Below are 23,799 nucleotides of genomic sequence, written 5' to 3'. Positions count from 1 at the left end.
AACGACCCTGGATTTATAAGCGCGGAAATCGACTCTGCCGCACGAGCATGCTTTTGCGACACAGTCGATAGCGCGCCGAACCTCGGACTATAGAAGGTCGAGGGTTCGAGACCTGCTCCCTCCTGTTTCATTACATTGGTGTCAGAAGTTGAATCGGACCTTGCATCCACGACAGAAACAGAAGGTCGAGGGTTCGAGACCTGCTCCCTGCCTGTTTCATTACAATAACAATGAAACATACCAACACAAGTTGTTTTTATGCAACACAATAAAACTTGGGTTTGCATCAACAACAAAAAATAATACATTAACAGCTACACACCATGCAGTATCAGTCCACACCTTGCATTTGGGCCTGGAAACAAGCACAATACACAACTTTTTTTTGTTATTGTTATATATTCACTAAAACAAGCATTTTCTAAATTTCCCAGTAGATGGCAGATTTGCAAGCAAACGTCAACTCACATCTCAGCTTCCTGTTCTACAGGAAGTAGGTTTCTTGCTTACATTTTTGGGGTCCAAGCCAAAAAGTACAGTAACTTTAGTTGGTTCTGTAAAATAATGGTTGACAGTTGATAAGGATTATTTATTTTATAGTATTTTTAATTTACGCTTTTCTTCGGCCATGTCTGCAAGCTGCTGCTATTTTACCGTGGTGTTTCTGGTCTCGGCTCCTTCGTTCTTGTCGTGTCTGCTAGTTACGGGCGCTCAGGTCGCCTTGGTCGAGGTTCTGCTGATAGAACGTCCAGATGTCAGCACCGTTCTACAAGGCGAGGTGCTCGAAGCGAACTGGGAAAGCAGCAGCGTACCCGAAAAACAAAATCAACAACAAGAGCATGATCTCGAAGGGGACCTCATATTAGTGAGTGATGTTACAGCTAGCTAGGCTCTGCTATGTAAAACCACTGGATTTGTATGTGTAACATGACATGGATATAAACATTACAGTTACTGAGAAAATAACATATACAGTGTATATATACAGTCATCTATATTGTCTAGCAATAGCTTAAAATGTGTTATTTTCACCACTGCATTTTGAATCATCAAGCATGCAATGTCTGCATAGGATACGTCTATGATATTACCCAGTAACAATCATATAATGACCCCAGTGTTTCCAATTGCCATTGTTCAGGTGCAGGATGAGGAGCCGCAGGTGAGCCGGGGCAAAGGTGAGGGTGTCCAAGCCAAAGACCAGGAGCCATGGATAGGTGTGGTGCCTGTCAAAGTGGAGGAGAGCAAAGCTTCCACTGCTGGGAACAGCCAGGAATCCTTTGCTGCTGCCGTTGTCAATAAAGTGAGTTCAGGGAGGAAACAAGACAAAAAAAGACCATGATTTTGTGGATTTTCACAAAATGTAATCCATAGAATGATTCTTTGAAGGAAGGATTGTTGACATATATTTGACATTTGTATCTAAAAGCATAATTGAAAAATAATTTATCAAAGTTTCTGGCGTTACCTAGGCTTCCTTTAAGACTCCATGATCTGTAGGTGCTACAAAGCAACATTTTATTTCATATTAAGCTTTACCGCTTGTTCTGTAATATGAGTATTATTTTGGATTTAAACACAATTTGTGTACATTCATTTATGAATAAAATGTAAACATTAATATTGAAAATATAAAAGTTTTGAGTTGGTAACTTAAAAAATATATACATTGTTGAACATAATATGCTAAGTGGTTCCCAACCAGTGGTACTATGACCCCTGGGTGTACTTGAGACCATAGGCCTACTGGTAAATTGCTTAAAAATCATTCTTTAACCTGTCTCCTCCCCTTCATCTACACTGATTGAAGTGGATTTAGCGAGTGACATCAATAAGGGATCATACAGTAGCTTTCATCTGGTCAGTCTGTCATGGAAAAAGCAGGTGTTCTTAATGTTTTGTATACTTAGTGTACATCAACAATCCTTCCTCCAAAGGATAATTGTATGGATTCAATTTAGTGATAATCCCCAAAATCTTTTTTTGTCCTGGTTTTGTGAGGAATCACTCACATGGGCATGAGAAGAACAGTCAGTCTACTGTTTTGTTGAATAATTTGTATATTTGGTGAAATAAGTATTGTGACACACAACAAACTATACCCTGATCAGTGAGAGATGAATAACTGTCTGAATGTTGTATCTGTTCTTCAGCACCACAGAGTTTCACCTAGGGTTGCAAAGGGAGGGTATATTACAGGAAATTTACCAGGAAACGACCAGATTTTTTAAATCCAGGATTTTATCATTGTAATCTATCACATGACATTTAATGGCCCTTTTGGGTACTTTGTACAGGTGTCTGTAATTATCTCTGGCCCTCTGTGTGGCCTTATCACATGTAAAATATGAAATTATTAAACAAAGATGATTTTCAAATAAAAAAATAGAATACTGTAAAACGTTAACCTAAATATAAATCTTTAACTTAGTGAATAGTGTTTAGTAGGAGGGTTTCAGCATGAAATATGATTCATATTTTTTTTACACGCCTTTAACACATGCAAATATATCAGTGTGGGTAAAGTAAGTCTGAAGTAAGTATAACCACTATCTCTCTTTGTTAGATGAAACGAGCCTTGGTCCTGGGGGCTTCTGCACTCATCATCCTAGCCCTCAATCAGAACACTATCAGAGAGGTAAAAGTCATTTTCTTACACACTGGCTGTGTTGGTGCTGGGCTGGAACAAAAGCCTGCACACCCTGTAGCTCTCCTGGACCAGGGTTGGTGACCACTACTATAGAGCATAACACCAATGTTGCTCTATAATTGTCAGCTGTTAGAGTAACCACTCCTCTACTACTGCTTTACAGTATAACCCCCATATAGATAGAACAATGATATATGGTCTATGATAACTACTATTCTCTCCTGTATTCTCTTTCTAGATGGATCTGTCCCAAGTCCTCTCTAAGCCAGTCATTGTCATCCAGACATCAGAAAATGTTACCAAGCTTATCGGAGCACTCCTCAGGTACCACAGTGGTGGAAAACGAAACAATACTAGTCTACACAAGGATCCCTCTCTGTGTATATATTTAACTAGGCAAGTCAGTTAAGAACAAATTCTTATTTACAATGACGGCCTACATCGGCCAAACCCGGACGACGCTGGGCCAATTGTGCGACGCCCTATGGGACTCCCAATCACGGCCAGTTGTTATTCAGCCTGGAATCAAACCAGGATGTCTGTAGTGACGCCTCTAGCACTGAGATGCAGTGCCTTAGGACTGCGCCACTCGGGAGTATAGCTTTGATTGTATGAATATACTATAGCATACTGACTAATATAGAGACACTGAGTGAGTTAACTCTGTGGTTTATTTCATAGGGGCCTTCATGCTACTGTGAAAATCACATACAAGACTATTCTACAGGACAACTTGGTAAGATCATATTTTTGCCATAAACTTTATCACCTTAAAGAACAGCAAAATAGTCAGCGGACATTTCCAGTTTTCTATGCATTGTATCACTCTACTGTCCAGCTCATGTTATTACTTTGGATGTGTGTAAAACCTCCTCTCCGGTGGTATTGTAGGGGGCCACCCTGACGTTGTGGTCCACGTGCGGTCTCTCCAGAGGCGGTCTGTATGGAGAGTGGCAGGGGGTCATCTGCACCGGAGAGACCAACTCGCAGGTCCAGGTGTGAACACCATGGCATACATTCAAATGAATAGGGACAACAAAATAAATAATCAATGACATTGTAACCAAAGATAATCGGAATTTTACGCTACAACTCCTCACAGGCTAGATCTAACAAATCACTGATCCGTGCAACTCATTGCTTTTTCCTACATCTCTGTTGTGTGACAAACGTAAACAAATGATTTAGAGGTAGGTTAACATCCGTGCCCGGTCCTGTTATATGTTGTCCTCCAGAAGTACCTGCATCAGCTGTGGAACACGGTCCTACTGGTGGCTCTGATCCTCTGTACAGGGGTCATAGTTCAGGCTCGATGGCAGTACCAGGACAACCAACTCAATGACGACCTGGAGGTAGAGTTGAACCATTTTCCTCTTTTAACCATTCAGCAATTAGCAGACACACTAATCTAGAGCAAATTTAAGTAAACAGACACTGAACAACATTATTTCAATGAGATGCTTTAAAATTAATAATGTAGAAACATTCACCATAACATTCATGACTTAATCATTCCTACAGTTACCAAAACAGGACATCCTGAAGAGACTGTCTTCCCTGAAGACCAGGATGTACCGGCAGCCCAAACCGTGGTGTGACCCAGCGCAGCTAGAGACAGACAACTGTGCTGTCTGTCTGGAACAGTTCAACAACAACCAGGTCAGACTGACTGACTCCTGAGGGGTATACTACAAAGCAGGATCAAAGAGTTAGCCAGCTAACTTGTCTAAATATTCTGAAATAGTATTGTTTTTTACAGCTAAGCTTGACTTGGGCATGGTCAAATTGACTCAACAACAAAAAACTCATATCTAAGATTATCTTTCTTAACACTAGAACCGATGGGCCTCTAGGGACCCCCCTTTCAAGTTAATGAGCAGTCATTTTGACTGCAACATTCTAACAGTGTAATTAATACATTTCATATATGCTGTCGCAAAAATAATAATTTGGTTGTGTTTATGAAAGTCTTAGGTAACATTAGATGACCATTTTATTAAAATGTAAAATAATACAGTAGCATTTTCATTATTTTGTTACTGTAGGCTATATGTAAAAACAAAAAAACACAAATTCAAGTGTAAAATCAATTTTATTCGTGTAGTGCCTTAGTTACAACTATGAAACGGAAAGCTTGTGTTGGAATGCGGTAACAGCTTATTTTTATTAAGTCTAAATAAAATAAATACCCCAACGTCCAAGACTCACGGTCAGCAAGACGCACGGTCAGTATCCTAAACATCATTATAAGAGCAGTGTTCTTGATAAATAGTGAAAGTCGGCACAAAAGCAATAATTGCATTATAATTCATGTGTCGATATGACAGCAGTCAAAAATAGTCAATTGTCAGCTGGTGAGTGTGTTGCCTATGCTGTTTTTTTGCTTGAGATGTAGGGCCTGCTCTTTGTGATGACATTTTGTGCTGATAATCGTCCCGTAGTGTTAGTGGAATTTAATAATTCGTCTAATATACTCATTAATTAAATTCAATCTGTCTATTTATAAGAATTTGTAAGATACTTATTAACATAAAATAGACAGGATACAGTCATATTAAAATTAGATAATAGTGTTTATTCTCGGAGCACGCTCCCATTTGATCATAAACACAGGTTTATATACAAGATATGACGTCATAGGTTACAGAATGAGTCTCATTGTCCTGACAAATAGAAAACAGGTTCAAAAGTTCATTCTAACCTCACAGGGCACTCACATGAAACACCATATAATCATTTATCCTGAAGGCTCACTATAATTGATTACCACTTTAGCAGACAACTCAAGATAATGGAATACCTAAAAAGTTTATCTAAACACCTCAGGGCTAAGTTGGGTCAGTTCAACCATAGTTTAACGACCCTTTCTGCTTATTTTATGACCCACAACACAAATCTCTTTTCACCAGGCATGCAGAGTTCAATTTGTTATAGTTTTATCTAAAGCTAGAATTTGTTTTAACTATTTATTAACAAAATTCCTAACACGTAGCATTGTCACCGTCTTGTTCTATCCAAGTGGTGCCGTCCCTTCCTCTCTCCTGTCTCACCATTTTCATTTGGTGGTGGCGCGGGCACCTGCTCAGTGCGCACCGGTCTGGCTTTTTTGCACTTAGGCCTTGGAGGTTTAGGCTGAGGCTCAGAATCAGAAGAATAATCATCAGAGATGTCATTTCTGTGTCGTTTTCATTCAGATTTTGTAGTAACGCTAACGCAGCACGTGCATCTATTCATCTTGGTCTTCTTGCCATTGTAAAATGCACACGCTCTCACTGTGTACTCCTAATAGGCCAGAATAAGCTGATAAGACTGTTTGGATTCGATGGACTGATATAGTGTATGTATCATTTTGACATTATAATTAGAATAGATCAATACAATAGAATGGAACGACCTGTTCTTCATTCACAATTGGTGAGTACATAATTATGCATTGTTCGCCACCCCTCGCTCATCAACTTACCCATTCTCCCCCATCATACTTTACTTTGTTTATTTCATCTGTTTTTATATGTGTGAAATTAGTTTTAATATAGTTTCATGACAGTTATCGGGGTGATTGTCAACAGGGCACAGCACCTTCAACTGTTGGGAAAAGGAGGGGAGCAGGCCCTACTGTCGGGAGGAGGGGCAACGGGGGAAAACCATTAAAAAGATTACATGTCCTCCTAAAACGAGTTGCAACTCCAGTTCTGTTTGTGATATTAAGATTCTAACAGCGTCAGTGTGATAAGACTTATTTAGGAAAAGTAAAAGACGAAAGGGGGAATATTTAAAAAATATATAATAGCAGTCCAAATTACTGCTTTAGTGATTCCAGCGTTAATGAACCAGAAAATCAACAGTTATTTCTGGCTTTTTTTGTTGTTAGCTGCCACTAACTCGTTGATCCTGCTTTGTAGTATACCCCTCTGGAACTACTCAGAAACACACATAAACATGTCATATGTTACATAGAAAGTAAGATGTATAACACATAACAATTCTGTAAATTCTACTTTTAGACACAAGAGTGTTAGTAGTATGCTAACTCACCTGGTGGTGTGTGACTGTGTGTTGCAGTGTCTTCGCGTGCTGCCCTGCCTCCATGAGTTCCACAGGGACTGTGTGGATCCGTGGTTGCTCCTGCAGCACACCTGTCCTCTGTGTAAACGCAGCATACTTAGTAAGATCTCTACTTGCCTGTACACTTAAGTGCAACTTTATTAGCCATATGGAATTAACACATTTGAAATCTAATGTAGCGTTGGTGATTGTATTCGGTACCCGGGTTAATCAGCTATTCCCTTTGACTGACATCTTTCCCTTCCATCCACAGGTAACCTCTATAGAGACAGCTAATGGTAGCCTTGGCCCAACTCCTCACCCCACTGACCAGGGCCGTTTTTAAAAACTTTTCATGTATCAGAATTTCGATTCTTTAATCCCCAATTTTGCTATCCAGGTTCAAATCAATCTGGCTGTTTTTGAGCCAGTTTTCAGAAAAAAATAAGGATCATTCTGATCCAGATACCACAATATCAGGATCACACAATTTGGATTTTCAGTGTTTTGAACAGGCCTAAATCTTGCCATCAAGTGGACGAATTGTGGTACTACTTCTACACTGTCATAGGGTAAACGAGATGAGTAAATTACATGAATGGGGGATCAAGATAATCCAGGGTTTTGGCATCAAAACCATCCCATCACTACCTTTTAGAGTTTTGAAAAAACGCAAAAATGACATGATTAAAGGTCAGATTGGATTACCAAATCCTTATCCGGAGGATCATAATCATATTTTTCAGTTACACTTTTGTAATAATTTTTAATCCTGTCCGATTGCAGAATCCGATCAGATAACTTCTGAAAAGCTGGGCCCAGAACATTGGGATCAAGTTGTCTTGTCTTTCGTGACTAGTTTTCAGTAGCAGTTCCAGGCCTCACCTCTTCCTCCTGCACTGGATTGTGGGCAGGGGAACTTCTCCCAGCAGCTGGCCTTCTTATTGGACAATGTTGACCTCTGCCCTTTTAGGGACAGCCAATCCTGAAGCAGCTTCACTTATCTATGTGGTACTGTAAAACAAATGTTACTGTACCAGTGTTGAAACAAACAGTACTTTCTTCCTGGGATAACATACTGTACAATGACGTTACTCTATTCTCTCCCACTCTGTATGTGTCATAGAGTACTAGTGCCTCATGGTGAAAGTGTCTATACATGTCGAAAATTCTAGAAGGGCATTCTAATGTTCTGTGAATCTGTGGTGGAATTCCATGTATGTTCTTTACAGGGAAATTAATGTTAAGTCCAAGGCATTTAAATGTGAAAAAATAAGATATAGCTAGGTTAAGTTATATTTGCATGGATGTTAAATGCAATATGGTACAAAGCATGGTTAACAGTGTGTTGCTAACTGGCATCAAAACACATCTGGTCATTTCGGTCCCATATTCCACCATATCACAGGGTCGGTATAATCTCAAAAGTTAATTTAAATTTGTATAGATGGACTAATTTCATCCAGACTATTATTGTGTACTCTTAAAGAATACAATTTCAAAGTTTGTGTTGATTCTGAATTAATAGGAATAAGGGCAGGGAGAGAACAATTAAATTGTTCCCCTACTTTTGTTAAACTCTGTAGAGACTGCTCTGTGAGGTAAATGCCTTATTAACCAGATAACCAGAGTAGCTGTACAGAGACAGACAGCATGTTACAAACACATCCGCACTTAGAGTGTACTACTTGACAGTACTTATGTTATATTAATCCTTTATGTATTCCTTAAATTATTTTACTATAAACCAGTGACCTTGCAGAACTGAAACAGACTTGACCTTGGCTAACCAATAAGTATAGTATGGAAAGGTCAAATGGAGTCACTTGTAATCACACTTCAACCACTTTCACTCAACCACATCCCACAGGCCGTCATTGTAAATAAGAATTTTTTCTTAACTGACTTGCCTAGTTAAATAAAGGTTAAATAAATAACATTTWAAAATCTAGCAACACCTTATAGGGAAATGTGAATACTCTAAATGCTTCCTACCATCAGCTAATCACTAGAGAAATATAGCTGCAGTTCCCATCTTTCACCATCCTATGGTATTATGTTGCCACTAGAACACTTTAAAGTCAACGCTCAGTTCACACAGAAATACTCCATTGGAAAAGCTCTAACCACAGTATTAAATGTATTTATTATTTTGTTTGTTTTTAAAGAGAACTTCAAAAAGCAAATTGTAATGTTTTTTTTAACAAAAATGCTCTTATAGATCTTTCTATAGGATTCTCTTGTTATAAAGTAGTTGTGCATGGCGAGTCAGAAGCCTCTAGAAGCTGTTCAATGTCTGTCTGAGGGACATTTGGCCTCTTAGGCTGCACTTCCAAACACACACACACACAACTGTTGTTATAGCAGCTCACTTTTTGGGTTGAGGCTGAACCATGGTGGGTGGGGATTGGCTGGGTGAGGAGATATGAACTACCACAGACACTCTCACTTCGTTCAGACATTGCACACACACACGCTGCCACCCCTGGTCCTGGCCTGCCTGTCATTTTGATGTCTAGTCCTGTATTTAACTGACATTCATTGTTCTTCCAGATCCAGCAGACAGTGGTTTCAGTGACAGTCAGGCCGGTCGCACTGGTTCTCTTGTCCTATTGGAGTCTCCTCTCTCGTTGTCCTTGTTCATTTGATGACGATGTCAAAGCTAATGATTCCATCACTCCAAATCTTAATAAATGGATTTGTTACATGGCAAAAAATAAATCTTGTCCTTCACTCACTCCATTTTCAGTCAGCACTTTGGTTTAACTGAATCAATCTACAATATTGAACTAAACAACTGAAACTAAACAATTCAAACGTGTCTCTAAACATTTCACCAACAGGCCACTTGGCAACCAAAGTTCTGTTATCATGGAACTAATAATTGGTGTCCCTTTGCGATAGAAAATGGAAAACTAGAATGTCTTTACTAAAAGATAACAGAAAAAGGCCTATAAAAATGGCCTGGTCGGTGAATCCCGGCAGAAAGAATCTGACTGATGAAGAGGACTCTGGGAGGGGACATCAATCAGGGCTCATGACCTTTGAGCCCAGATTATCTTTCTCTCTTTCCTTCCTTCCTTTCCACGTTTCCTTCCTTTCCGCGTCCCGTCTTGTACGCACCGTCCGCTAGGTCAGTTGGTTGGTCTCCATGGCAACACCTATCATCAGGAGGGGATCATTCCTTTGTTCCTCTTGCGGTCAGACATAGCCCTGCGGTTGTGGTTGGCTCCCCTGCTCTTGTGGGCCTCCTTCTTGCGTCGGTCCAGAAGTGTCTCTGTTGACTGGCCCTGGCCTTTAGGTTTACCCACCACGTCTCTCTCTCTGGCAGGCTCCAGACGGTACCTAGGAGGAGGAGAGGGGTTCAAATGGGAAATGCACACATTTCTCATAAGCAAACCTCAATTTAGGATGTCTTACATTGTAATTGTAAGACATGTAGCAGAACTTAAGGACAATATAAGACATGGATTTAAGTTGGTGTGTGTGTGTCTCCGTACCCCTTCCTGTGTTGCATGGTAGCTCTCCTGGCCTCTGCCCTCTCTCTCAGCAGAGCTGGGTCCTGAACAAACTGGTCTCTCTTCACAGCGCCATCCTGAGAACACACACCATGGAAAGGGTTAATGATACAACACATACTGACTGATCCATCCTAAACAGCTTAACCTAGATATAAGAATAACATTACAGCATAGCCACTGGTTCAACTATGTCAAACCTAATATAAATAATCTGGATAACAAAACATGGTACATAGACAGCCTTAGGTAGCTAGCTATCTTGTGGGCAAGATTTTAAACAGCGCCATACAATCAATAGATAACACTTACCATGCCCATATTGTTGATCGTAATAACAAGGCAAGCAACCGTATAGTTAGAATAATAAAGAACAGGAATCAAGGGTGATATTTGAGGAAAGTGGCAGGTATTGCTATTAACTTACATCCATAGCGGTTCGTGTGAACCAGCAGTGTTCTATACAAGTTGTCATGACTTGCCAGTCCTGAGATGGAGATTGGGGGTGCCCTCTCCTGGGGCTGTTGGCCAGTTTTATGATGGTCGTAAATACCTTCCCTTGCCAAGCAGTATGAAGGGAGAGACCTTACGAATTTTGGCAGGAGAAGGTCCTTTGTTCTACTACCTCCCCAAAATTGGAGAATTAAACAATATTTATATTTTTGAGAATGTGGAAATGGTCAGTGGAGACCAAAACGAATTCAACATGAGGGTTCTTTTTAATCATGAAAGACGGTAGAACCACATAACGGTACCTCTGTCTACACTTCTCAATTATGAGGTGTGCATCTGAATGTTGTATAAAATGAATGATTAAGTGTCAGAATACTTTTGAAAAGACAGAAAAGTGATTTTAGTCTTCTAAATGAGAAAATAGTTTTTCATGTAAAGTTTACCAAGTCCGTAACCATGCCCACGTGAGCACAGAGATTATGCAAAACGTAATGGAATGCCCTTTTTCCCCAAGTGTTTAAAAGGACGCGCTGAAGAATTAACATATTAGACCAGTTATGTGCAGCGCCAGCTGAATACGTTACTAATGGTTAAGAAATCTACCACTCTATAGACCAAGCAGACTAAGGCATAAGCCAAATGTTGCAAAATGGTTATAAATTCTGAAGCTATCAATCAATACAGAAGAAGCAAATCCTAAACATCGCGTTATCAGTCTGCAGCTGAAGACGTACGTAGCCTAGGGATGAGAACACCGACAACCTCAAGCATTCTAACGAGATCAACTGAGAACTACTGTACAGGGTACTTCAAAGTATCCATTCTTACCACCAGCACAACCAGGAGCTGGTTGATAAGGACATGGTGATCTCTGGTGGCCAAACCAGAGTCATACACCCAACATCTCCGTTACCAAAGGATTTGGACGATCAAGGACAGCTCAATCGTAAATATATAAATTGCATTCTCTTTTTTTCAAATGAACGGCTATCAGAGTGCCTAAGATTTTGTATTTTCGTGAGCGAAGCTTCCCAATGTCCAATAGAGTAACTCCTTTGTCTCCCTTCCCCCACCTCGCTGAATTCGCCACCGTGTTATAACCAAACTGTCCTGTTTTGTTAGTCTTCTAGAGACTATTTACTGTATAATGTTAGTGTGTATTCTGTAATTGTTTAATTAGTTAGTAAATAAATAATTTAGCCAATTTGTGTATCGCTGATTCATCAATGAAGTAGGGTTCGTGCAGACTTCAAGAAATTACGACGTTCAGAATGACTGATGAGGTAATAATACATTAATAAGTGACTAATCGATAAGCTTTGAAAATATCTGAAGAGAGTTCAAGTCTGGAAATAGTAACTCTTTAAACATTTTCCGGTGGTGCCCCAACTTCTTAGTTAATTAATGTTACATGACTGGTTTAATCAAGTAATAATAATTACACAGAGAATTGATTTGATTAAACAGTCATCACATTAATGAAAAGTCCACGTCAAGACAGTGGTCACTGACCTTTTCTGAGTCAAGATCACATTTGCAGTCAAAAAGCAAAGCTCTACCGCTCAGATTTTTAGAAATGTTTCTCAGTCTGATCTTTTTATTATCATGTATTATTTTTTATTTAAATTGAGTTCCCAGAACGGAAGTCGGAAATCTGAGATTTCAGAGTTTCCAGTTGTTTTAGTTTAGGCATTAGTCTCAGCGGAGGAAGGGAGAGAGCAGCAGAGGGTCTGCCTTTCACAGTCCCTGCTCTCTCCTTCCTTTCCTCCGGTAAGACTGACTAGAGAGATGGGACAGTCTTCCACCTGATGGCGAAACTTGAGTCGCACCGCATCTGCCTCATGCACAAATTCATGTTTTTTCTATGACCAGAGAAAGTGAAAAGACATGACGAGCTGCTAATAAATAATAAAAACACAGGGCTAATTGATACACTTGGCTACACATTCATTGCAGCTGCAGCGCAAGTGGAAGTAGGGATAAGCGTGTGTTATGTTTTGTAATAGTGTTAAATAAAAACAGTGTTGACAGTGCTGAATAAAAACTTAAGACATGAACCAACTCAAAAAAATAGCAGCTCTTTGCTGTGTTCTTTGACAGTCTCTCTGGTCATTGTTTTTAAAAGTTTGCTGTGGCCGGGGTCGGCGAAGCTGTAGGCTTCCAGATCTCCCAGTCCGCCGGGTAGGCGGAGTTTGTCTTTTCAGACAAATTAAATGGTTCAAAATAGGAACACTTTGCCTACCCAGTGCACAGGGCTTCTGAATCAAGTTCACCTACCACCAACACCGCAACACGAATAAAAAATAAGGAGCGCAAGCCTTTATCGTAGGCTTTTCTACAGAAATGTTTGGTGCTCGACTAGGAATTCTTTGAAGATCGACCGGTCGGTGACCACTGTTCTATACAGTACAATCCATTTCTATACAACCTACCTTCTCGTCCTCTTCCTCCTCTACATTCTCCTCCTGCATCTGTGGTCTGCCTCCCTGCCGTAGGACCTGAGGGATGGTGAACGGCCTGTGGAAGGGAGAGAGAGAGGATGTGTCACAATCAATAAATAAAGCGTATTCATAAAGCCCTTTTTACATAAATGTGGTACAAGAGTTGTCACAAAGTGTTTTCATTAAACAGAGCTAGATCTCAAAGGCAAGCAGTAGCACCTTGGCAAGAGGGAAGAAACCTTGAGACTGAGCAACCAAACTCAGATGGGAGGCTCTAGTCTAAATCAGCATAATGACTAGCTAAAATCTTAATCAGTAAACAGGTGTGTATGTTACCTGCGGTTGAGCAGGTTGGAGTCTCCGTCCAGATCATTGGCTCCTACTTGGTTGATGTCATATGTGTCATCATACTCATCATCATAATCGTTCAGATTGTAGACATCTCCTGATTCGCTGGGAGTCACGATGACCTCATCCACCACAGTCTCATAGGTCAGGTAGCGTTCCTTCTGCTCTGCTATGTGCTGCTTGTCATTAAGCAGGTCCCGCACACTCTCTCCTTTCCTGAAGGGAAAACACAGACAGATATACAGAGATTATAGATCACACACAAAGATACAGAGATCAGGCTTTATTGTACAGTTCACTATTGACCTGGTATTTATCTAAAAATTATTCTTTTTATTTTGGGTGTGGTTTGGCGTGACAAAACAGCACAGGAAACGGTCTGTGACCGAGTCATCAGGCCATCTTGGCGACAATTAAATGGTCGATAGTGTCTCACCTCCGGCCCTTCCAGACACGAGTCATGTCCACCTGGTCTCTGTTGAAGATATCAAACTCATCATCGTCAAACACGTTGGACCTGGTGCTGAGTACAGGAGGAAGCTCCTCCTTTACCGGCCTGGAGAGAGAGGCGAACATCAAAATTAATACCTTTTTCAGACTACCCCAACCGGTGCTGGCTCTGTCATTTTCCGTTCACATTGTTATTTACAGAACAGTTCCCACAATTATGGTGGATGCGTAACCAGGCCAGCGCAGCACGACTCAGCTTGTGTATCTTTGTTTGTCTACACACAGACCAACCCACACACCCCTCTCCCTACCTGGGCATGGCTCTGTCCAGTTTGTCCAGGTCAGGGTGTAGTCTGTCCTCTAGGATGTAGTTAATGACCAATTCAGAGCTGTAGTTGTACTGGTGGAGACAGGCCAGTAGAAATCCCTCTCCCAGGTCTGGTAGCAGGTCTCTGATGTGGGTTAACAGAGACTCCAGCTCCCCCGCACTGATCGTACACGCAGCACCCTGGATAACATAACACATATCAGACACGGGCACGCACTATTACAACAGCATCTACACAGGACTGAGGCTACTGTGTATTGTCTGACTGTGTGTTGTCTCATATAGGATGGGTAAGCTCTCAAAATTATTTGGTTATATGTGTATTATTTTGCCTGCTAAAATTACAAATCTGGAGGTCATACTTGCAAACATAAGCAACCATTTAAATGTAAACAGTTGCGTTTCAGCCAATTAAAATTGTTGATTTACTTGCACGTGACAGAACACTAAATTGTAGCTGGTCCCATCAGATAACATGGCACACGTTTGCGCTAAACTAGCCCCACCAGGCGGCAGTGATTATATCCTGGAACAAGTTCTGCATCAGCCAATTAAAATCGTTGATGTAGTTGGACGAGTTCCAAAAACTTGCTCACGGAAGCGTCCTTAACATACCCCCAACAGCATGTCCTGATCATCAAAGCAACTATATTTGACTGACTGGTCAAATTGCGCTCTGTGTAAAGTGCCTAGTCCACATAATTGTTGCAGATTGTGGCATGAGTTCCAATCTCACGAGTCCTCACATTTGAAATGTAGATTTACATGTATTGTGTTAGTGTGTTGAAAAGGGACGTAGCCAACAGCTTGAAAATGAAGATTGCATTTATTATTAAGGAGCTCTCTCTTCAGCCTTGCACACAAACACTAATAATCATATAGCATAGGCTTTATTACATGGAGGTGTACACCTAAATGTAGGCCTAAAACGTTTTAAATGCATTTTTAATCATCTGCTTTGTCACATGCATTACTTGACTCGAGGAGGATGAGCATTACAAAGTGTACAGTAGGATTATACACTCCCTGGCCAGTTTATTAGGTGCAACACCCAGTTTAAGAAAATGTATCACTCCTACAGGCAGTGAATCATGTGGCCGTGGCTTTATCAAGCAGGCAGACAGGCAGGCACTGAGGCTTTCAGTTACTGTTAGATTTAACATTAGAATGAGCAAAACGAGTGAACCTAATCGACTTTGAACGTGGTATGATCGATGGTGCCAGGCACGCCGGATCCGGTATCTGAGAACTGCCCTCCTGGGCTTTTCACGCATGACAGCGTCTAGGGTTTCTGAGAATGGTGCAATAAACAGCTTGTTGATGAAAGAGGTCGAAGGAGAACGCCAAGAACTGTGCAAGCTAACAGGCGGGCCACAAACAGGCAAATAACGGCGCAGTACAACAGTGGTGTGTAGAACAGCATCTCGGAACGCATAACTCGTCGATCCTTGTCACAGATGGGCTATTGTAGCAGGCGACCACACCGGGTTCCACTCCTATCAGCTAAAACCAAGAAGAAGTGGCTTCAGGGGCACGCGATCACCAACACTGGACAATTGAGAAGTGTAAAAACGTTGCCTGGTCCAACGAATCCCAGTTCCTGTTGCGTTATGCTGACGGCAGAGTCAGGGTTTGGCGTAAGCAGCATGAGTCCCACCCTGCCTCGTGTCAATGGTACAGGCTGGTGCATCTGCAGCAACTGCGTGATGCCATTGCGTCACCATGGACCAACATCCCTGTGGAATGTTTCTGACTTGTAGAATCCATGCCCCAAATAATTAAGGATGTTCTGAAGGCAAAGGGGGTTCCAACCCAATACCCTATGGGGGTACCTAATAAACTGTGTAGGTTGCACTCATTATCATCCTACAGATGGCGGTATTGTTATTTAAAAAAAGTTTATCCCAAGTCCAAAGGACTCGAATCAACAGAGGAAGACAATTGGCTGTGAATTTTTTTAATCTAACTCTATGATTAGCATTTTCTGTATGCTACTATAGGAACTCCAATCAACATAGCTATAGCTTACATTAATTATCATCAGATCGTGTCCTCCTTATGCTATAACCTACTAATGCATATGGGACATTGAATGGTACAACTCAATTCATGAACAACTGGCCGGTGACCCACCCATAGAGTGATTACGCCCTCTCCTGGCGAGGAGACAGTGTAGGCAACCCTGGTCCTGGAATGGCGCAGGAACTTCATGTTTTTTATTTAACCCATCTGAAAGACCAGATGTGTTGATTTTAGGCAATCACTGCTCAATTAGCTCAAGTTGGTCTTGAGTGGTGCCTAGTTGGAACAAAATCCTGCAGTACTCCAGGAACAGGGTTGCCTACCCCTGGTGTAGGCTATCATTACTAGGTTAAATTATTGTGTAGGCTTCACCTAAAACGGCTGCAACGTTTTATAGGCTATTCATTATTATATTCCTCCACTTCATTACATGCGTTTTGAATCGAGTGTCAACGACCAGCAATAACCTATTTTTTCCTCAACAAAAAAGCTTCATGCGAGGGGGTCTCGAACCCATAGTTAAAGTGCACTATCGATTTCGAGTGAACCGCTTAGAAGCGATGGTGATAATGGTAGCCTACATGACTGCATGACTACATGACAAATGCATATGGCTCTTAATTTTTTTTGTTTTACGCTGTGTGAGTGGCGCAGCGGTCTAAGGCACTGCATCTTAGTGCTAGGGGCGTCACTACAGACTCTGGTTCGATTCCAGGCTGTATCACAACCGGCCGTGATTGGGAGTCCCATAGGGCGGCGCACAATTGGCCCAGGGTTTGGCCGTCATTGTAAATAAGAATTTGTTCTTATTAACTGACTTGCCTAATTAAATAAAGTTTAAATAAATACAGAAAATAAATCAACGTAGATGTTGTAAGGACCTCATTTATCTTTTTTCCATAAAAACACAAAAACTTGAGATTCTCATATTTGCTAGGAGCCTAGTCAAGGATGCATCATATTGGCACACAACATTTTGTTACAGACCAACGTAACAAAAGTAAACCTTTAATTTGTAGGTTTAAAATATACCCCCTTGGTCAGGGTTGACCTATTTTAAGAAATGCCATTGGTTGGTGCATATAAAGTCTAAGATCTTTGATCGGCTGATGAAGAATTTGTTCCAGGTTATAATCACTGCCACCTGGTGAGGTTAGCATAAAGCTAATATATGCCATGTTATCGGATGGGACCAGCTACAATTTAGCGTTCTGTCACGTGCAAGTAAATCGCCTATTTGAATTGGCCGATACGCATTATGAGTCGGAGAGAAACGGTGTAAATTGAAATGGTCACTTATGTTCGCAAGTATGGCCCTGTTATTTTGGCGGTTTAACTAACAAACTACAACACAGCTCACCCCACCCCATTTGCCCAAACTGGTATCCCCTATTCAGAACTCACGTTGTCTCCTTTATGGGGCGTATCCCGCATGGCCTCTGCTCCTCTGGGGGTCTCCCCTCCTTCCCCTGGCTCTCTGATCCCCATCTCTCCCCCCCAGGCCCCTGCCCCACCCTCTACTCCCTGGCCAGTCAGCCCGGCAGAGGAGTGTGTCTGCTGGGGTCTGTACTGGGTTCTCCTCCGGCCGATGCTGTCCCAGGCATCCTCCACCCCCTGGAGCAGATATGATGTCCTAGTCTCATCTCTGACAGGGAGGGAGGGTTAAGGAAAGACAACAGGCAGTGCTGGAGGAAAGGGTGGTGGAGGTGTGTTAATATCACTGCTCTAGGTTGGATGGATGGATACGGTTCTTCCAATGAGGGGGGACGTGTATGTTTCTATGACTGAGTGGCTGACTGGTGGACTCATTGAGGAACATGTGTCTGAGTGTGTGAGACCATGTGGAGGAAGGATACAGGAGAGGGAAGGCCTGCTGTAGAAGACTGATATCATCAGCTATGGGGAACTGCTCATCGTAGTCCAATAGGAACCTGAGACAGACAGCAACAAGGATGGCATAAACAAACATTCGTTATCTCCTCAATGGACAACCTCCAATCAGTTACACAGCATTCCTAACAACAGCAGATATCGTACGAAAACTCTAGTACTCTAGTAACTCTAGGTCAGGGATGCAATGGTCAAAAATATTGATTGATTGAAGACGTTTATGGCCCTTCAAAAGTAAATTCTTCCCATATCAGGATTCAAACAAGTATGCACTGTACCTCTTCTCTGGTAGGAAAGTAGTGAAATGCTGCAGGAGTTCCTCCACAAATGTCTGAATGTTCTCTGAGCTAAAAACAAATTAACAACAATGTTCAAAGGCTGCAGGAAGGCTATGAGCAAATATGATCACCATACTAAAAGAACATATGAATCTTAGGGATCCCCGTTCCAGCATGAAGGTTTGGTAGGTGGATAAAGAAAGTATGAAAAAGAGAATAGAAAGAGATAAAGGCAATTTATTCTGACCCCTCTAGTATGGGCTGTAGGCAGGTGTGTTGTAGCAGCAGGTGTGCCATCTCCACCATCCTCCTCCGGGCGTGACACACCCTCCTCCACAGGTCCTCCTGGAGACTGGCAGGGGGCACGGGGGGAGGGGGGGGTCAGTCAGTCACACAAGTGCGTACACACACACACATGGATGCAAAAATGAACAGGCGCGGTACATACATGCACAGTACATACACACACAGAACATACAGTTGAAGTCGGAAGTTTACATACACCTTAGCCAAATACATTTAAACTCYGTTTTTCACAATTCCTGACATTTAATCCGAGTAAAAATTCCCTGTGTTAGGGCAGTTAGGATCACCACTTTATTTTAAGAATGTGAAATGTCAGAATAACAGTAGAGAGAATTATTTATTTCAGCATCACATTCCCAGTGGGTCAGAAGTTTACACACACTCAATTAGTATTTGGTAGCATTGCTTTTAAATTGTTTAACTTGGGTCAAACGTTTTGGGTAGCCTTCCACAAGCTTCCCACAATAAGTTGGGTGAATTTTGGCCCATTCCTCCTGACAGAGCTGTTGTAACTGAGTCAGGTTTATAGGCCACCTTGCTCACACACGCTTTTTCAGTTCTGCCCACAAATATTCTATGGGATTGAGGTCAGGGCTTTGATGGCCACTCCAATACCTTGACTTTGTTGTCCTTAAGCCATTTTGCCACAACTTTGAAAGTATGCTTGGGGTCATTGTCCATTTGGAAGACCAATTTGCGACCAAGCTTTAACTTCCTGACTGATGTCTTGAGATTTTGCTTCAATATATCCACATAATTTTGCTTCCTCATGATGCCATCTATTTTGTGAAGTGCACCAGTCCCTCCTGCAGCAAAGCACCCCCACAGCATGATGCTGCCACTCCCGTGCTTCACGGTTGGGATGGTGTTCGTCGGCTTGCAAGCCTCCCCCTTTTTCCTCCAAACATAACAATGACCATTATGGCCAAACAGTTCTATTTTTGTTTCATCAGACCAGAGGACATTTCTCCAAAAAGTACGATCTTTGTCCCCATGTGCAGTTGCAAACCGTAGTCTGGCTTTTTTATGGTGGTTTTGGAGCAGTGGCTTCTTCCTTGCTGAGCAGTATGACGGCTGCGTGGTCCCATGGTGTTTATACTTGCATACTATTGTTTGTACAGATGAACGTGGCACCTTCAGGCATTTGGAAATTGCTACCAAGGATGAACCAGAGTTGTGGAGGTCTATAATTATCTTTCTGAGGTCTTGGCTGATTTCTTTTGATTTTGCCATGATGTCAAGCAAAGAGGCACAGAGTTTGAAGGTAGGCCTTGAAATACATCCACAGGTACACCTCCAGTTGACTCAAATGATGTCAATTAGCCTATCAGAAGCTTCAAAAGCCATGACATAATGTTCTGGAATTTTCCAAGCTGTTTAAAGGCACAGTCAACTTAGCGTATGTAAACTTCTGACCCACTGGAATTGTGATAGTGAATAGTGAATTATAAGTGTAAACAATTGTTGGAAAAATTACTTGTGTCATGCACAAAGTAGATGTCCTAACCGACTTGCCAAAACTATACGTTGCTAACAAAAAATTTGTGGAGTGGTTGAAAAACAAGTTTTAATGACTCCAACCTAAGTGAATGTAAACTTCCGACTTCAACTGTAGACAGTTCATGCACAGTACCCACACACACATACATGATTAATCAGGTTGTAATACACTATTAATTGGTATATACAGCCATTTGTGTGAATTTTCTTAATAAGCCAGAATGTTTAATAAAATTACATTTAAACTTGATCTACCGGTTGTCGGTGCATTTTGTCCTTCTGCTGCTTGAAAACTGAGACAAAATATCCACAGAATAGTGTTATTCAGACGACTTTCAGTACATCAGACTTTCAAAAAGTTTGGTAAACAACACTTTCCTGTGGATACTCCATCTCCACCTCCTACCGCCAAAAGAACCAACCGGGAAAGTAACCTCAAATATAATTTTATTTGTAGCGACAAAGTATTTTTTTACAGCAACTTCTTGCTGATATCCATGGGGTAAGCATGGTAACAGTCTGATTTTCAGGCAAAAGCACACGTCTATGAAAAGAAACACACCTCTTGTCGTCAAAGTTTCTTTTCCTCACAGCCTTCTCTATGTCAGGCACAGCCACCTCGTAGAATGAGGCTAGTCTAAGAAGAATAATAAGGTAAAAAGTTAGAGCAAAAGTGATCAATTCTGACAAATGCAATATTGAAATAAACAAATGTTCCACCACTGTGGAAACAGTGTAGTTGAATAGTGGTGGTGGGAAACAAGCTAAATACTGCTTGTTCTTGGCTGTATATGTTTATCAAATAAAATAATTCAAACTGCTGAGGAAACTGAGTGGACGGTGTGTGAGCGAGCGCGCACGCTACCTGTTGAGGAAGCTGTGACAGTGAAAGGTGGAGCAGGCAGCAGGGAAGATGTCCAGGAAGGCCTGGATGGTGGTACAGGTGTCACACAGATACAGCACCAAATCCACTAGGTCCTGGAAGAGGAGGCACAACCAGTCAGAAAAAGTCACTCCTGTACTAGGAGAATGTCAACTCATTGAGGAGATGGAAGAGGTTTCACAACAAGTCACAACAATCAGTTAAAACAAACCGGTGACTCATTGAAGAGATTTTATACTTCAGCTGACATGTTTTAAAGACACCAATCTCTGACAAGCAGTGGACTTTACTTTATAACTGTGGTCTTTCTAGTCGGTCATGGTGTAAAATGCATCAGCAGTATGTTTATCATAACCTGTTGACTCATGGTCATGGCGGTGGGTCGGCCGGATGAGCTGAGCTTCAGAGGCTCGATGGCAGTAGCTCCTTCACACTGGAGACCACACTTAGCAAGGATAGTGTCCAACACCTGGGGAGAAACAAAGGGCAAGTCTGAAATGGCACCCTATTTTCTACAATGTGCATTCCTTAAAAGTTGCAGGCTGAGACATCTTAAAATGCCGTGACACTAAATTTGAATTGAGGTAAAATTTCAGCGTCACCTAGATTATTTTCAAAGAGCACAAAACGGTTGTGCTTCTTACCTGTAGGACTGAGAGAACCGCCTCATCCAGGTCTCCATAGTAACACGGCTGCTGGGTGAAGATGTTTTCTGGAAGATAAACAAAACATTGATATCATTTTTTGAGAAAAAAAATCTGTCCTAGATCCATTTGAGCAGGTAAAGTGCTACACCTGAGAAAAGGCCCATTGCTGAGCTCACCTATCATCTTATGGAGCAGCTGGGAGTTTCCTTTCCCAAACAGAACACACAGGTCCAGGATCTTGGGAATGTCGAACAGGAAGTTGTTGTAAATGATCTCTCCGAACACAGTCGGAGTTATAAAGCTCTCCTGAGAGAGAAGAGAAAACAGGAGATAAAAGTTATGTTCAGTCAGACAATTCTCCTCTCAATATAAGAGTCGGACGGAGAATAATGAATGTTCCAAAAATTCTTTGCCTCTGACAGAGGTTAAATATAACTTGTCTCTAACGCAGTCTAAACATGACCTTTAAATGTGAGCCGAGTTATCTGCTTTTAAATTACAGGTATCTGGACGTGCATAAGACAGTTTCTCCATTCAACAACACTACATCATTGCCTTATCAGAAACAGACAGACCCCCAGAATACCTAGAAAGCAGCGGTACCTTGGACTCCTTGTGCGTGGCCATTCTGAGGAAGGTCATAAAGACGGCTCGGTGGATGCAGCGCTGCATGTCAGCAACAGCCGGGGAGGAGGGCAAGGAGGAGGGGTCTAATCCCCGAGGGGAGTGGCGTAGGTAGGAATCTAGACACTTCTGCAATGACTCATCAAACACCACCTGGGGGGGAGGGGGATATGCGTGTTAAAGATGGACACAATGGGTTTAGGTCCTTCTTGGTCAGGTCAAAACCTCCCGTCTCCACATCATATGGTGTATGACAGCCACAGTGACTGACCTGGCACCAGAACTTGTCATGTCGCAGGGCCAGCAGCCAGTCTAGGTCCTCAGTGATGAACTTGCCATGCTCCAGGTACTCCTCCACCTGGGCGGGGGAGCTGTCCTCAGGAGGGGGCTTATAAGTCACAAAACACCGCTCCTCCTTCCTGTCTGGATGCTGCCATGGCAACACAAGGACAGTGGGCAATGGTTCAGAGACATCAGACATAGGCAAACAAACTGATATTATATATAGCTTAACTTCTACAGTTGAGGGAAACATATACTAGAGTGGGGTTATGAGAAAACAACTATGACAATAAAATATGTGAGATGAACTGGAACATAACCAAAGGGAATTTACAGACTTCGATGATAGCTTACAGTAGCAAACTAACTAATGCCGATAACATACCACAACGCAGTTCGTTTGTGATGTGACAACCACAGCTTTGGACATAATGTACACGAGGAAGCAGTGTCAGATGGTTTTTAATGTTGGCTGTCTTACCAGGGCTGGCAGGGTGCGCTCCTTTCCCAGAGGCCCAGTAGCCTCTGTCACCTGTTGCTCATCAAGAGGTATCATTGCACACGCCATCGTTTCTCTTCACTCTTTCAAGTTCAAGTTGATTCTTCTAATAGAGAGATAGCTTACTGTATGCAATGGATAGGACAGACATCCAATTAGTTAGACGATTCCCAGTTTAGGTAACAGCTGGGTTAGATCAAAATCGATTAAGCTAACTAAGCTAGGTACAACCGTAAAGTATGAATCAGTAATGTTACCTAACTAGGCAACGCCGGTGTGTAGTTTGCCGATGACAGAATGTGCATTAATAATTTAGGAAGTGGCTACAACAAATCAATGTGGCACTGGCAAAGAAAGACATAACTAGCCAGCTAATTGCAGACAGTTAGCTAGCACGAGCTTCTCAGCTTGCCATTCAGACAGCTGAGCCACACAAGAGTTGGCAAGGAAGCTGAACCACAACGCGTTAGTTAAGCTAATCGAATTATGTTAGCTATTTTATCATCATATGTAATTATCAATAACGATAAACTCACCTCTTATTTTATATAATGTTTGGCTCTTTCAAGCCATTACGAGCCTAGCCACTGTTCTGTTTTGCGAATGAGGCGAGCCGGAAGTTCCCAAGCACTTTGA

General features: G+C 41.8%; 2 protein-coding genes across 5 annotated transcripts; one reads left to right on the top strand and one right to left on the bottom strand.

Moving 5' to 3' along the window:
- The first annotated feature begins 468 nt into the window (after positions 1-468).
- rnf215 (ring finger protein 215) lies at positions 469-9,411 on the top strand. 3 transcript variants are annotated; one of them, XM_024001276.2, is made up of 10 exons: positions 469-865; positions 1,142-1,303; positions 2,567-2,638; positions 2,889-2,974; positions 3,332-3,386; positions 3,542-3,646; positions 3,889-4,002; positions 4,172-4,309; positions 6,713-6,815; positions 6,969-9,411. In XM_024001276.2, the coding sequence occupies exons 1-10, from the start codon at positions 629-631 to the stop codon at positions 6,989-6,991; spliced, it is 1,095 nt and encodes a 364-aa protein (XP_023857044.1). In that variant the 5' UTR covers positions 469-628; the 3' UTR covers positions 6,992-9,411. The 3 variants fall into 3 exon arrangements, with proteins under 3 accessions (XP_023857044.1, XP_023857043.1, XP_023857045.1); XM_024001275.2 differs by having other exon boundaries at positions 470-865; positions 3,886-4,002; XM_024001277.2 differs by lacking the exon at positions 2,567-2,638 and having other exon boundaries at positions 470-865; positions 3,886-4,002.
- Positions 8,822-23,799, bottom strand: ascc2 (activating signal cointegrator 1 complex subunit 2). Of its 2 annotated transcripts, none has more exons than XM_024001272.2 (19): positions 23,700-23,799; positions 23,146-23,288; positions 22,654-22,812; positions 22,362-22,535; positions 21,935-22,064; positions 21,756-21,823; positions 21,467-21,580; positions 21,094-21,206; positions 20,791-20,865; positions 18,670-18,774; positions 18,423-18,491; positions 18,111-18,185; positions 17,659-17,899; positions 14,216-14,412; positions 13,891-14,010; positions 13,443-13,670; positions 13,098-13,182; positions 10,195-10,289; positions 8,822-10,039 (listed from the first exon to the last, which is right to left on the bottom strand). In XM_024001272.2, exons 2-19 carry the CDS (start codon positions 23,230-23,232, stop codon positions 9,862-9,864), a joined length of 2,313 nt encoding a protein of 770 aa, XP_023857040.1. In that variant the 5' UTR covers positions 23,233-23,288; positions 23,700-23,799; the 3' UTR covers positions 8,822-9,861. The 2 variants fall into 2 exon arrangements, with proteins under 2 accessions (XP_023857040.1, XP_023857041.1); XM_024001273.2 differs by having other exon boundaries at positions 23,146-23,269.

This window comes from Salvelinus sp. IW2-2015, linkage group LG15, assembly GCF_002910315.2.
Source record: "Salvelinus sp. IW2-2015 linkage group LG15, ASM291031v2, whole genome shotgun sequence".
Classification (NCBI taxonomy): Eukaryota; Metazoa; Chordata; class Actinopteri; order Salmoniformes; family Salmonidae; genus Salvelinus; species Salvelinus sp. IW2-2015.
Note: the sequence above shows the minus strand (reverse complement) of the source record. Positions and strands in the feature narration are given on the sequence as shown.

What these genes read in the sequence shown, in the direction of transcription:
- ascc2 (XM_024001272.2), bottom strand. Translation starts at nt 23,232, where the DNA reads ATGGCGTGTGCAATGATACCTCTTGATGAGCAACAGGTGACAGAGGCT. An exon ending in CCATGACCATGAGTCAACAG is followed by an intron (nt 21,207 to 21,466) that starts GTTATGATAAAC and finishes CTCCTCTTCCAG; the next exon opens with GACCTAGTGGATTTGGTGCT. An exon ending in AGAAACTTTGACGACAAGAG is followed by an intron (nt 18,775 to 20,790) that starts GTGTGTTTCTTT and finishes GCCCCCTGCCAG; the next exon opens with TCTCCAGGAGGACCTGTGGA.
- rnf215 (XM_024001275.2), top strand. Translation starts at nt 629, where the DNA reads ATGTCTGCAAGCTGCTGCTATTTTACCGTGGTGTTTCTGGTCTCGGCT. An exon ending in TCGAAGGGGACCTCATATTA is followed by an intron (nt 866 to 1,141) that starts GTGAGTGATGTT and finishes GCCATTGTTCAG; the next exon opens with GTGCAGGATGAGGAGCCGCA. An exon ending in CTTATCGGAGCACTCCTCAG is followed by an intron (nt 2,975 to 3,331) that starts GTACCACAGTGG and finishes TTTATTTCATAG; the next exon opens with GGGCCTTCATGCTACTGTGA.